At 44.7% G+C, this 15,403-nt stretch overlaps 1 protein-coding gene across 1 annotated transcript; it reads left to right on the plus strand.

Moving 5' to 3' along the window:
* The first annotated feature begins 11,912 nt into the window (after positions 1 to 11,912).
* On the plus strand, positions 11,913 to 13,421 carry LOC128782084 (inositol 1,4,5-trisphosphate receptor-interacting protein-like 1). Its single transcript, XM_053932219.1, has 3 exons — positions 11,913 to 11,950; positions 12,192 to 12,521; positions 12,733 to 13,421. The coding sequence occupies exons 2-3, from the start codon at positions 12,195 to 12,197 to the stop codon at positions 13,318 to 13,320; spliced, it is 915 nt and encodes a 304-aa protein (XP_053788194.1). The 5' UTR covers positions 11,913 to 11,950; positions 12,192 to 12,194; the 3' UTR covers positions 13,321 to 13,421.
* Positions 13,422 to 15,403: the final 1,982 nt, after the last annotated feature.

The raw sequence follows: 15,403 nt of genomic DNA on the forward strand, positions 1-15,403 counted from the left end.
TGCAATGGTTTTTGTAGTACATATCCTGTCATTAATTTGTATGCTTTTCAAAGCTTTTGTATGCTTTTCAAAGCTTTTTATCCTCATCAGATACGCTGATGAGGTTAAACCATTAACACAAAATGCAGAACAAAATATCTTGCTCAGTTTTTCATTTCAGAGTATTGAAAGCTAATTAGGCACCTTTGCATAGCATTGGGAACAAAATAAATCTCAGATGCATTTTGCTGGATTAAATGGCAAATACAACCCTTGGTGTGGACTTATGGTATCAGTCAGCATCCTGAAAATTGCAGTGATGTGATACAGATGGTTATATCAATATCAAATGCAGCCAAAGGTTCAGGGATCAAAGTCCCACAGGAGGAATGATGACAAGGAAATGAAACAATCCTGAAGTAAAATAGCATGTCTTGACAGCTATTCTCCAGCCTGCAGAAGGGGGAGAATGATAATTTGATTTGGGTAATCAGTTTTTTGCATATTCTTGGGTGTGTTGGAAAATGTATGTGATTTCTGCTTTGAAGACAGGCTGTGGAGAAGTTCCAGAAGGAGGGGAACATTCATGCTCTGCTGGAAGGCAGCTACTTTGATCTGACACCAACTGTTACGTTTAAGACCAGACCTTGTGCTTCAGTGACAACTACAATAAAGATGTCATTCTGGAAAGCATGAATGTCTTAAAATAAAATCCACAGTTTAAAATTTGGTTGAGTTACATACAGATTATTTCACAATATTTTACTCTGAGTGTGTGTAAGTGTGTTTTTACCAGCTGTGTGTTAGAGCTTCTCTTTGTTTTTTCATTATCCCTGCAATTGAGCACTTCTGTTCTCTGACCTGCAGCTTTGGCTTTAGTTCATGGTGCCGGAAGTGTCTTTCAAAGATCCAGACCTTTAAGCATTAGGTTATATACAGTTCTTCAGAGATCTCTGTGTTTGCTCCATAAAATGGTATAATTTCCACGTGACATCTTTTGCTCTGACAAATCTCACTCACATGCAATGTAAATATCTCCAGGAAAGTGTGTATCTTCCCACCATTGCCCTCAGATGCTCATCAGCATCCCTGTTTGTTCTTATCCATGCGTGGATCATGTAATTGATTCATACCATATGTTCAATTACGTTGCCTTAGGTGGTTTATTTATTCTTTTTTTTTTTTTTGTAAGTTGTTTCACAGATATAATACTTTTCTTATTTTTTTCTTAGGCAGCAGTCACTGTACACCCAAGAGGTAGCTTTGCAAAACCTTCAGTCTGTCACCTTCAGTGAAACACCTGGAGTTCACTGAGATGTGATGGCAATCCAGACTTTGACAAGCAACTTTTCATTTATCAATACTGATTTTTTTTAATTTTTTTTTTGTAATTTCTGCAACTTTGCCCAACTTTGCCACATCCATGGCTACAAACAATTGAGACTTCTAACAAAACTTAAGCCAATTAATTACAACACTGCCAAATAAAAGTTGTCTGTTTCATCACATCTCCAATTTACAGCAGATACTTCAATGGACATGTTTGGTTACTTTGGTGTGACCCATACCATTGCTTTTTTGGGATGAACTGGTCAGCTGCACTACCCAGGCTGCACAGCATTCAACCTCCGGGTAGCTGCTGCTGTGGAAGGTGGAGGCACAAGCTCCTGCACCAGGGCACAGTGTATTAGAAAGTGCATTAGGAACAAGGCACCTTCACAAGGCGACTGCCTTCTTTTCCCAGCAAGAAGCAGTTCTTCATTGCAACAACTGGCATTTTTCCAGGTTTGATGAAACAAATATGCATACTCTAATCCTGATCTGCATGTGGAGACAGTTTCAGCTGATGTCTGCAACATGGTAGTGGCTAAGAGCTTTCTTTAGTTCAAGGGCTGTTCTTTTTTGGGCTGTGCATGTGAAACTTCTTCCCAAGCAGAGGATGTGTAGGGTGAGAATGGTAAAACTTTCTGCATTTTTTTCCACTGGAGATGTTCTATCATCAACAGTGTCTGTTGTCACTGCTAATATTTCAAAGCAGCTGACAGTGCTTCATTCCTGTCTGACTGAACATTTGGGCAGTGCCAGAGTGGGAAAGAGCAGAGGAAGGGTGGTTTGTGTGCTATATGGCTGTGTTTGATGAAAAGGAACAAGATCTCTGCACCAGACCCTGAGATCCCAGAGGAGAGTCCCCTTGCTTGGCACACTGAGACAGAACAAAGGGGAAAAACACAGGAGAGTCCTGATGGGTTTTTTGCATATGGTAGGCAGGGAATGTCTTCAGGAAAGTGGTCTCTGTCTCGTCTAATTTTCCCCAAAACTGCTAGTTTGGAGAAAGGACCATTTCTGCTTCTTCCAAATAAGGCTGGTGCTCAGGGCTCGTCATCATTTCTACACCAAATACCCCAGTGAGGCTCCACCTCAGGAAGGAAAAGTGACCTTTGTTGTGCCCATGAGGGGCCAAGACACAGCAGGGAGTGCTGGGGCAGGAGCTGGGGGTGCTGCACTTTTCCTTCAATTTCATCACTTCCTGGAGCTGCTGAATCTCACTTCCACTAGTGCCTCACTTTGCCCATCTGAAAACTGTGGAGAGTAATGTGTCCTTGAGGACTTTGCCATTTCCAGAGAAAAGTAGAGCAAAAGAGATAATTATTTCAGTGCTTGTGAAGTTAAATGCCAACTGCTCAAGATACGCTGCTGGAAACCCCATGGTTTCAAAAAGCTGCATTTCTTAAGTGTTGCATTTTTAATGCTGTGTAAGTGGGCAGAGTGGGACGGCCAAGGATAACAGGAAACAAAGTGAGGAATAATATCATTTTGGGCTTGCAACTTCCAGGTAACATCAGTGTTACTTGGTGCACATCATGATGGAGGATGAGCACTGACCTGCTTCTGCTCATCTGTCTGTGCACAGTGAGCAGGAAGGGTGAAACATGGTCGGTGTAACTCACTTTTGACATATTAATGGGGAGAGCAAATAGAGCTGAGATTTTCCATTTTTGCTTTGCAAAGGAGGACACAAGGTTGCAAAGCTAGGATGGTTTTAAGAGGTAAATAGCTCGCAATAAAAATTATCTTTCTAAAGATTCAATGCTGATGGCTAGGAAAAAAGCAAGGTTGCATGCCCAGTTAGCCTGCCGTAGTCTGGCAGAAAAAGAAAAGCACAATTTATTTATTTATTTATTTATTTATGTTTGAAGTAATTTGGTCTAATAAAAAATACAACTTTTGCTCCTCAGTGGCATTTTTCAATAACAAAAAACATGCATACAGCCAAAATGTTTGGACCAGCTCCACTTGAATCTATCTTTTTACCATTATTGGGCTTTTGAACTTAGAGTGTAATTTCTGATGTCTTATTTCAGAGTTATCAGCTGAAAATAGCTTTTGCTGAACTAATTTCCTGACATGAGATGTTATGAAGGAATTACTTCTAACTGATGCTCTAAGCTACAAAATACAGTGTTTATTGAAATGTCATCATCTTCTTTATGTTTTGAGAACAGTAACCTTTTTTTGAGCTGCCAGTTTCACTGTATTTGTAGTTTGGAGAGAAAAAAAGGAGAAAGGCATATATGCACCAAGGAACAGATCTGATAAGATTGCACAGGAGATTTCTGCTTAGAAGTAATGTTTTTATAGCATGACAGATGTCTCGGGTATATGATGACAGGCACAAATGAACACGTTATTTGTGATTTCAGAGCTGAACAAAGTGAATAACCTAGTCGAGGTCAGTGACAATGATAGATGGATCTGCTCAAGACTGTCACAGATTCATTGCAATTCTGCCATCTCTGTCTCTTAAGACGGCCTTCAATCAATAAATGAACAGCAGTAGAATGCACTAGAATTGGGAGCAGGAGAAGTTAACAGAAAGTCTTGCTCTTTCAATTGGGCCAGAAAGTTAACTATGCAGCTAAATGGCTCTTTTTTGTTCCCTCCTATCAATATGTTGATAACACACACACTACTTCCATGATTTCTGTATGATTTTTTTGGGGTGCATGATAAAGGTTGCACAGTGAGAGCAGTGCTGTGGTTTCTGAAGAACTTTCCCTGAAGTGACTCACCCTGGACAAATGTTTCATTTATATACAGTCAGTGGTGCTGTCTCACCCAGAGTTTGGACCAGGAGAAAAAGGGTTATAAAATAAACCAAGAGTGTATCTATCAAAACAGCTACACAGCTTAGGTCACAGGGTATTTAAATTCATTTGTTTTCAAATGCATCTGTAATTTAGCTCTGGACTGAACACAGTCATGGCTGTAGGATAGGATGCTGAGGTTTTTCCTTCATCAAAGATGCATTCTGCAAATGTGAGAGCATCTGGATCAGGGAAGGCCTGAGCTTTTATCAGCTTCTGTGAGACTGAGGGGAGACCTCATCATAGTCTACAACCTCCTCATGAGGGGCAGCACTGATCTCTTCTCTGTGGCGACCAGTGACAGGAATGGGAATGGCTGAAGCTGTGTTAGGAGAGGTTTAGGATGGATATAAGGAAAAGGTGCTTCCCCCAGAGAATGGTGGGCACTGAAGAGGCCCCTCAGGGAATGGTCACAGCCCCAAGGCTAACAGAGCTCCAGGACCATTTGAACACCACTCCCAGGCACAGGTTGGGATTGTTGGGGTGTCCTGTGCAAGGCCAGGAGTTGCACTGGATGATCCCTGTGGATCCCTTCTAACTCAGGATATTACTGTGTGATTCTTCCAGATACCTGTCTCCATGCAAAAGAAATCCAGGCATAAAGCCCACACTGGCATGTTGGTGGGCATACACTCTTAGACAGATTTAGAAACAGGCTATAAATTTAGGTTTATAGGCTTACTGAACTTGTGTTTTCTTTGGGCTCTGTATTTTCTTTCCTGTTGGGCTAGTATTGAAGTAAAGCTTTAAATTTACAGATTATTTTTTCTCAGTAGAGGAATGCCATGTTGACAGGCCTCTCACAGGAGAGATCTGTTTCATGTAGATCTCTAAGCTGCTCTGGAGTTTACAGGATGAGGAAGCAGTGGTGTTACTCTGTCAGGCTCTGCCAGGAGGTGATGTTCTGCCCCCTTGGCCAGAATACAATGCAAGCATTTGAAATCACTCTCTTGGTCACTCACTTTATCTGTATCCCATCCCAGATTTATTTCCATCTGTGTGGAAAGAGAGGAGGACCAGGACCCAAAGGGGGGAAGCACACTCCAGTTAATGAACTTTCCTGAGGAGCAGAGTATATAATCTCCAGAAATCTCTTTTAATACTTCCAGCCATTGTTCTTTTTCTCTGAACTTTTGGGTCTTTAGTTGTGTGAAACAGATGAAGCAACAGTGGGCCCAGTGAAATATATTGGAATGTCTACAGGCTTGTTTGTTTATTTGCTGACTCTTCTTTGGCCTGCAGTGAAGTGGTGAGGTAGGATTGAAATTTTACCTTGTTTTTTGTTAATAAGCAATATTATCAAGTTTCTGCAGAAAAAAAACCTGAAACAGCTGCTTATGGAAGCTTGAGCCTTATGGAAAGTTATGTAACTAGTTATTTTCCTGATTCTAGAGAAATAATAGCACCTTCACAAACTGCAATTGTGACAGAGTAGGCTGGAGGGTATTTCGGGATGTCATAAAGTGAGGCTCCTCACTGTCCTCCAGAAACAGCAATCCCACAGACTCTCTGAGTAATTACATTTTACATTTCTCCTTAATTTCTCTCCTTGAACTTCCTTACTCCACTTTTAGTTCCTGATTTCTTTGCCAATGCTGTTCAAGGAAGTTTATTACTTTCTTATGAGAAACTACCTTCTGTGGATTGGAAGACTTGTATTCTCTCTCTGCACAAAACTACTGCAGCTCCTTCATCCCTCCATCAGAAGCTGCATTTTGCAGAGCAATCTGTGTTCTGTATTTCCATCAGGTGGTTCACCATCATCAGTTAACATTGTGTCAAACTGAAATTTAACAGTACTGGGTAGAAGAGGAGCTTCAGGTATCTCTCTGCCCAGTGAAGTTAGAAAACATCAATGACCTCAGGATCCTGCCTTGCTGACTCTTCTCACATTTTATTATTCTATTTACCAATATAGGGGAAAAAAAATCTCATTTAATATGTAGAGTGATTAAAATAATAAAGGACTGTCGTAGCCAGATAGGAAAAGTATCTGATATATCTCTTGTAAGAGCTCTGCAATCCTTTTAACAGATAACACACAGACTGCAAAATGGTTGCAGTAATACTCTTACTGGCAATATAATCTTAAACTAGAATCAGGAATTCTTCCCAGTTTGTTTAAGTATGGCAGGCTCCACCTTCAAAATGAGTGTGTGGAAAAAAACCCAAATTCTACATTCAGGTACAGAAGAGTAGGTCTGGATAAAAAAAAGAAATGCATTTGGATCTACAGCATCACTCTGTTCTGGTCAGTTTGCACTGTGTTCAGTACACCAGCTAGGTAGTTGTCCCTGTAAACTTGCAGGTAATTTCAGAGAAATTTCTTTGAACAGCCAGAGTTCTGCTAAATTTAAAATTAATTTAAAATCTATTATCTTGTAAAAGATTCAAAGTTCCCCTCCATTTTCTCCTCAATACTGTTTTCTTTGTTTTTCAGAGAAATTGGAGGAAAACCTTTTATTTCAAGAGGTCAGGCTAAAGAAATATGCAGTTCTTACTAAACAACAACAACAAAACAAAATAAAAATCCTGGGGCCTACAATATTGAATAATACATGATATAATTTTCTCCATTAAAAAAGATGAAAACATGGGAAGCAGTCCTGCATTTTGTGCAGTGTTACAGACATGGATCAATACCAAGCACGGTACAAAGTCAGCAGGCGGGTGCATTATTGTGATAATTTTCCCTCGGAGTTGCCTGTATGAATGGCAGGTTTTCACTAGCACTGCCAGAGCCAAGATGTGCTCTGTGCTTGTGTGTGCACGCTGCAAGGAAGGAATTGGAATAGCTGTTATCTCTGTAGTCTCTTCACGGAGTACAAATCCTCTTTAAATTCTCAACACTTGAAGCTCAAGGCCTGAAAATGTGAAGTAAGTTTAACAGGAATGTCACAGAATCTTTCCATGATGCAGCCTTTCTGTGCCTTCATTCTGCTCAGGCATCAATTATACTGCCTGGCACCATCTAGAGTTCATTTTTCTGCACAGAATTGAACAAGAAAAAACATCTCTGAAAAGTTCCTGTGGATAAAAGTAGAAGTGTTCCAGTAATATTTGACACATGGGTTGGGAGGCATGAAGGATGTAGCCACTTCAGCTTTGGTTGTTTTCACCTTGCTGAGAAGGCACTACAGCTTCCCCTTCCCCTTCCCCTTCCCCTTCCCCTTCCCCTTCCCCTTCCTTGTCCTCCCCTTCCCTCTCTTTTTTTCTTTCTTCTTTCTTTCTGTTGTACTGCTGCTGAATTTTCGTAAGATATCCTTTGTAAGGTGCAATTCAATTAATTCCATTGAAGTGAGAATGACTATTACCAGGGTGGGGAATATCTCAATACCTGTTATATCTGTATATGAATATATATGTTGTATATATTTGCTATTGTGAGTGTCTGTTATTTGAGTTCCCATCTCTTAAATGTGAACTACAAAAACATCCTCCAAGGGAGACTGACGGAGGTGCTTCAAAATTTGGTCCTGAGAGTCAGTCTTCTAACACTTCCCCACAGAAAAAAAGTAGAGTCAGTTATGATGCAGTTCAGAAATTAAAGTGACAGTGGAAAGAACTGAATATTATATATGGTCCATTTCCTGAGAGTCAGTTTATAATTTGAACATTCAAAGTGTTTTTGGAACAGTTCTGCTGACGAGCATTGTTTATGGTAATTCTGAGCAACTGGGTGAATTCTTTTTCTCTAAAGATGAAAACAGAAGTGGTGAAATTAATAATTGGAATAGGAAAGAACTCATATAAGAATTCACTGCAATCTGGAATATTTTATTGAAGAGTGATATTGAAAAAAGTAGGTAGATGTGGCTTCCTGACTATGAGATTTAGCACTTGTTTCTTTTCAGTTGATAGTTTCTGTATGTGATTAAATCTTACCTTTGGTGACACTGTGGGATATAAGCCTGCATCTGTTATAAAAAGTAAAATCTGACACTTTTTTCCCATTCAGATTCTCTTTTTTCTACAGGCCAATGCAGGGAAAACAGAGGTGCCAGAAACATATTATGTATGCCCTGTCTGGCTGCTGGCCTCAGGCAAAGCTCCCATCTGAGTCTCCATGGACATGATTGCTTGGCACAGCAAGCTGAGCACAGCGACCACCAGGAGCAGCTCTCTGGGAGCCCAGGCTTGTTATAAACAACCCAGACCCCAAGTGCGAATAAGTTATAGACGTTTTATTGAGAAAAATAAAAAAATCAGCAAAGCAAAAGGGACAGCACTGGGTGCGTGGCAAAATGCCAAAGGCTCATGCAGAAAATGGCAGCTCCACCTTCTATATACGTGATATTGCATCAGCTTTATGCATTGTGAGAAACGATGCCTCGCTTCTTAAAATTTTAAAAGGTTTATTGAACCACAGCAAGAGACTGAATAAGGAAAAAGGGACAGCAATGGGTGCTTAGCAGCCAGAGGCACACCAGCCTCACCCATAACAATCCTTATATACACTATTGCCACTTCAACGCCCTGAGTAAGCTGACCCTTCCCACACTAGTGCACATGGCACTCTTCCAACCCACTCCTCCTTTGTCCCGCCTCTTGGGAGTCTGTGCAGTCCATCTTGCTTTGACTTTCCCAATGGTCAGAGATCAACTTTCAACATTACAAAATTCATATATAAAAACACCAGACCTCAACGGAACTTCTTTTAACCTTATAATATACATTTAACGTTTGTGAGAGCCAACATCGCACTATCCGTTTATTACATGCACGTTTATTTTTGGTTTTAGATAGTCTTGCCCTGTGTCATCCTTTTCATTGCCAACATAGTTTTGTTGCTGTGGTCATCATAGTCCTCATTAGATGCAATTCTACTCCTCTTAAGGTCGTGGCTCAAAAGTTTGTAGAGGTCCAATACAAACTCATAAACCCCCGTTACACTACATGAAACCATATTATCCTTGTGAAAGCCAATTTTACAACTAGGCTATTGTAACAACATTAACCACTTTGTAACATATATTATGATCTTAATATTAACAATTTTATAACATTTAATATCAATTAATATAATACTTTGCGAAAGCCAATTCCCACTAGCTTGTTTCTCACAGGCTTAAGGCCTTCTGAGCCCACTGTCCCCCAAATTTGAGCCCTGAGGGGTTTGGTGTCACAGTGCATCCCCTGGGGACAGCAGAGTCAGCCAGTGAGGTCAGCCCATTATGACTGCACTGAGTCAGAAGTGGAAGATTGACCACAACCTTTATCAGAGAGCAAAGGAAATTCCAATTGTGCCTGACAACCTGAAACTACAGCCAATTAAAGTAATTCAATTGACTGCAGAAAAGAGACTTTTGCATGAATGCAGAAAAGAGTGATAGAAAAGGAGGGCAGGAAGAAAGGGAAAGGAGCATGAAACCAGTCAGAGGAAGAGGAGGCAATATCAGAAGCAGGGTTCATATGGACACTGATCATACATGGGGATCTGGCAGCTGTGCTTAAAAATAATCACTAAAGAACAGAACCAAACTCAACTATTCAACCCATCAAAGAATCCCCAAACCCAGGAAAAAAGACACAGATCACACACCAGGCTGACTGGTATGGTTGACACATCTGAGGGATGAGATACCATCCAGAGGAACCTGGACAAACTCAACATGGGAGGCCATGGGAATGTCACCAGGTTCTACAGTGCTGCAGTTGCAGCCCAGAAATCCAACTGTGTCCTGGGCTGGCCTTCAACATACCTTCCATCCAAAACCGACTCTAGAAATTCATGATTTCAGGTAAACTGAGAGTCTCTTCCTATTGGGGACTTGCTGTGTATATGGCATGTTCCACCCTCCAGGCCAATGGTTTGCCAAGAGACATAAAACAATGAAATTCCTCCTTCAAAATCTCACAAGACATTATAGAGCTTCAAGGATTAGATTGTTTATTTCTTTAGAATATGAAAACACTGGCATTGTGCATGAAAGCAACATTACTTATCAGGGTCACCCATGCAACCTGAGATGAAAGTAGGGATCCTGTATTCCAACACCACAAGCAATTTTATCCATTGCACAAAATGCTGTTTTGACACAAAGTTTGGTTCTTTTTAAACTCTAAAAATATCTGGACCCCAAATTATGCTCCAATTAATACTCATATTTGTCAATTTATTTGGAAGTTAATTACTTATCAAGGACACCTATGTAACCTGAGATGACAATAGGGATTCTGTATTCCATCACCAGCACTGCAGGCAATTTTATCCCTTGCACAAAAAGCTTTTCTAACACAAATTTTAGTTCTTTTTAAACGAAACAAACTTCTGGACCACGAAACACACTCTAGTTTAAACGCAGATGCCACTCATAAAACTCAATACCACTGCATTTAGTTGGAAGCTTAGATATCAGGAGTGATATCTAACTGAATTTCACATGAATCTAATATCTTTTATTGTGTTTAAGAAGCAGTTGTTGTCGCTCATATTTCTTGTGTCTGTTGTGAATGCCAAGAAAATGCAATCTTTGCTCTTCTGACACAGCTCTCTCTGTTCATGATGTGGGACAGCACGAGTGCTGATGTGCAGGAGTTCCTGCTGATGGAAGGGACAGGGATGAGGATGCAGCAGGCACAGTGCCAGGCTGCAGAGGGATGAGCTCTGACAGTGGCACTGAAGGAGAAGAGTTTCCAGGCAGGACAGAAAATGCCTCTTTGTTTGACGTCTTCTTTCAATGCTGCTCAGAATGTAGTCTGGAGCAAGCTGGGAACACCAGAGCATGGAGCCCTTTCCAGGCAGGGCTGTGTCAGCAGAAGGGGCAGAGGGAGCCCAGCAGGGATGAGACACAAACCAGCAGGGGACTGAGGAGCCCCTGTGGTGGCAGTGAGCAGCTCTGGGCTCTGGTCACTGCTCATGGCATTTTCTTATTGAGCCATCTCTGAGGTCTTCTGTTGTGTTCTGTATTTCTAAGTGCCTGCCTTCTTGGTGTTGGTTGTCTCCTACAACTTTATTTCTCCAAATTACTGGAAGTTTTAAGTTACACTGGACAGGAAATGTTGTGAAAAAAATAATTTCATATGAATGCAGTTCCTTTAAGATAATTCTAAATTTTAAGAAACGTTTAACTATGAATAAGCCTGAAATGAGGGGATTTTTTTGGGAAAGCGGGAGTGTTCTTCCCAGGAATGTACCATTCCTATGCTTTAACTCAGGTCAGGTGAGGACTATCCAAAGGCTGGAACCACTTGAGTGTTACTCCCAGAATCATGTGTGCTGCCAAGAATGAACTTCAGCAGTCTCATATCTAAGTGTGCAGAGTTGGTGCAATCCCCAACACTCAGAAGGCGTTGATTTGCCCTTTGTTTGCTGCTGATAAATTCTGCAACTCTCAGACATGAGGCTGTAGCTGGATGAGGACGGATTTCTTCTCCAAAGAAACAAGGGACAGGAGGAGAGGAAATGTGCTCAAGGTGCAGCAGGTGAGGTTTGGGTTCACCAGGAGGGCAGTCAGGAGTGGTGAGCACTGGAAGATCCAGCTCCAGTCCCCATCCATGTCCCTTTCAGGGATGGCTTTAGGGTGCCTGCAGCCTGGATCCAGAGCGTCCTGGGGGGCTCCTGTGGCTGGCTTTGCACTCAGGGTGAGGATGCCCAGGAGCCGCTGAGGCTGGCAGTGGGGACCAAGGCTGGGGCTTGTGGGCGGGACGTGTGGCTCTGGGGCTGTGACATGCCAGGGCATGGGTCACAGTGGCAGCTGTGAGCAGGGGCGCAGCCAGCTTGGCAGCTGAGTGACATGGTTATGCTGGCTGTGACATCACAGAGGGCAGGTCATGCTGGCACCTGTGTCCAGGGGCAGCACGGGGCAGTTGGATTCTGGCAGCCAGTGAGTGCACACACAGGGGGAATGCTGGGCTGGATGGGGGCTGGGAAAGATGCCCTGGGGGTTTAAGGCCAGAATGACAGCTGGGACCCTCAGGGCAGGGCACTGTCCTCAGGGCTGGGGCAAGAGGGGCTTGGGCCTGTCAGCGTGGCAGGTGCCCAGAGAGGCTCTGGGGACATTCCAGGTGCCACCAGCCCCCTGCTCTCTCCCAGCCAGATGTGCTGAGACCCCTTCCTCCCACCAGGCCATGTCTCCAACAGTGGCTTTCATCCTGGCCCTGTTAGCCACCCCTGCTGGGCTGAAGGTGAACATAAAAACTGATAAGGGTGAAGTTAAACAGATGCTGGAGCGTGAGGAATATTTGCACCAGGAGATGATTCGGCTCCTGCAGGATATTGAGGGGAACAGTGGCATCATGGAAGCCCTGCTCTGCTCTGCACTGGAAAAGCAGTGGCTTCTTTGGGTCAGTGCAGCAGCCCTGGTTCTGGTTCTTGCTACGGGCTGCTGTCTGGTCAGGAGAAGAAAGCGTGGCTCTGCCAGCAGGAGGAGGCAGGAGGGATCCAGCATGGAGGAGGTCAGTGAGCATAAGAAGATCAAGGGTGCAGGCAGGGCTGGCAGCACTTTGGCTGTGCCCAGCCCATCACCAATGGGCACATCCAGGATAAGGCTGGAGCGGGCTGTGAGCAGCCTGATCTAGTTGAGAATGTCCCTGCTCGTTGCTGTGGGGTCACACTGGACGGTCCTTAAAGGTCACTCCCAAGCTCTGCTGTTCTCTGGTTCTGCAGCAGGGCCTGCCCAGCGCGAAGGTGCTACAGGAGCTGGTGGAGGAGCTCCTTGGTGTCTGCCGAGTGCTCTCCCGGAGGAACTTCATGCCGGAGCTGCACCCAGCCACTGGGACGGACACCGGCCCTGCAGCCTGCAGCGTCCAGGAGAGCAGCAGCACCTACCGCACGCTGGTCATCCTGCGGCCACCGCCCGGCCACTCCTTCAGCCCGGAGAGCACGAAGTGGCTGCCAGCCCGGCGCATCCGTGTGGCGCTGGAGTGCCTGTGCTCCGGGGATCAGCTGCTGGGGCACACGTGCTTTCTCCACGCCTCTGGTGGCCAGCTGCCCAGGGATCAGGAGTGGTACCTGATGGACACCCTCTGCACGGGCTCCTCCTTGGACCCAGAGAAAGTCACCTGCTGGGTGCAAACGTTGGTGGCGTCGGCCTGGCTGCTCCTGCCGCACTCGCGCCACTGCCGGCTCACGGCGCTGCCCTCCGGCAAATCCTGCAGCTTCCGGCTGAGCGGCGCCTCTGGCCAGCACTGCAGCATCGAGATGGCTCTGGCCGTGCAGCGAGGCAGCTCAGGTGCCTACCTGAGCCTTGAGTAGGCAGCAGCCGGCTCTGCCAGCAGCACCGGCTGGGCCAGAGAGCTGCCACCTCTCTTTACGAAATTCCTCCCAAGCTTTACAATAAATGGGATGAAATTTTAGTCCTTCTGTAATGATCTCTTTTTGGTTTTGTTTTAATAAACTGGAGAATTTGTGGCAACTTTTGCAAACAGGTGGAAGAATTTGTAATTTTTTTAGACTAGACTCTATCACTATCTTTTAACTCTTTTAACTCGCATGGCTGAGGGAGCTTTTGTTGCAGCTCTGGAAAGGGCTCTGGGGGCCATTGTCTGAGGATGGAGATCAGGGTTCAGGGAAAAGAAGCAAAGGGCTCAAGGCGAAGGCAGAGCAAGCAGAGCTGCCACAGCGCGGCACAGAAAGAGCCTCATCTCCTTCTCATCAGCCTACGCTGTGTGCACTGCTGTTTGTGGTGCAGGTGGCTCTTCTTACTGCGGGGCTCCAGGTTGTCGGGGCCAGGGGCCCTCCCTTTTTGGAAGCACTGGAGCCTCATAGGCGAGCGGCTCCTGCCGCAGCCAGATGGGGAGAGGCTGTGGCTGCGGCCCTGGGCACGGCGAGCTGCTGCCATGGCCGGCTCCTGTTGCGTCTCCCTGTGGGTATGGACACGGCTGAGGGCTGTCCGGGAGCCGCAGCAGGGCCGGCTGCTTTCTGTGCGTCCACAGCGTGGCCAGCCAGGCTGCTGCTCTCTGCAGCCTCTGCCCACCACCTGCCACGTGAATCTGTGCAGTGCTGGGGATCCCTGTGCCCCGGGGAGCAGCTGCTGGGGCACACATGCTTTGTCCACACCTCTGGTGCCAGCTGTTACTGCGTACTAGCTAGTTTGTGATAAGGCAAACTAAAAATTCAAACTTGGACTGCAGCCCTGACCCCTTCCACAGCCAGTCCTCCCTGCCCTGGTGCCTTTGTTTTCATGCACACAGGAGGTACCAGACACTGATTTGAAACCTTTATATTTTGATCCTTCTCCAAGAGCAGCCCCAGGCAGAGTGATGTGCACCTGGCTCTCAGCGGCCACGGGATGGAGGTTCGCCGGCTCGCTGTCCTGCTTGTGGCCATAAGGCAGACACTCGAGTGGCTGCCGCCGAGTGTCTGCTGAGACTGTTGAGGGTGGTGGTGATTGCTGTGGCGTGGGTAGCACAGCAGAGAGACAGAGCACGAGGAAACCGAGGCAGAGGAATAAGGGAAGGACACTTGTCTGAGTCTCCAAGGATTTAATCTCGAAGTAGGGCAGAGCAAGTGACAAATCTGAACCTGAAGGGGCTACTTTTAAAGGGTAGGGGGAACACTGGGAGGACACAACCTTTGACGGATAGGAAGACATTAGGGGAGGGGTGCAGGGTAAGGGCTCCCAAATAGAAGCCAACACGGGGAGGGAGCAAATCTTACAATCCAATTCTGCTTCAAGGAAGGGGTGAAAGACAGGGAACACTCCAGAAGCAAAGGAGTGTGCTCTCTTTGCAGACAGGGGTAAGACAAGGGAACAAGGGAGGTATACAGGTGGATTGACAAGTAGATTGACATACATTTTGGTGGGGAAAACTGTGGTAAACAACTCAGGACTGAACCATTAGGGAAGCCAAATGGGGTAATGAGAATGAGGCGTTAAAAACTTATAACAAGGAATATCAAAACATACTACAGAAGAACAAACTGTAAAATAACAGACTACCACAGTCATGTAGATTTTATTTAACCTGTCTTATCTGCTGTTGAAGGTGATGTAATTTGACTGTCCCTGCTAAGCCAGCTAAGAATCCCCTGGACCTCTGCATGGCCCTTCTTCAGGGATGATTTTTTTCCAGATCCTTACTTCTTCTTGTGTGGGAAGCCATGACCTATAACATCTGTCTATTTACAGAATAAAAAGGAAATTATGTCAGGGTGCCTGGTACCTTCAATGACAAACTGTTAGTTTGGAATTGTTGGCTAGAATTCAATGAAAAGAAAAAAGACTTCTTGGGATAAGGGGGAAATATTTCAGGATTTTAGCCTTTCCTGTTTGATAATACTCTTTTTAGCCTGGTTGTCTGATGAAATGCAAAATAAATAGTTTGTATTTGTCCTC

This window comes from Vidua chalybeata, chromosome Z (assembly GCF_026979565.1).
Source record: "Vidua chalybeata isolate OUT-0048 chromosome Z, bVidCha1 merged haplotype, whole genome shotgun sequence".
Lineage (NCBI taxonomy): Eukaryota > Metazoa > Chordata > Aves > Passeriformes > Viduidae > Vidua > Vidua chalybeata.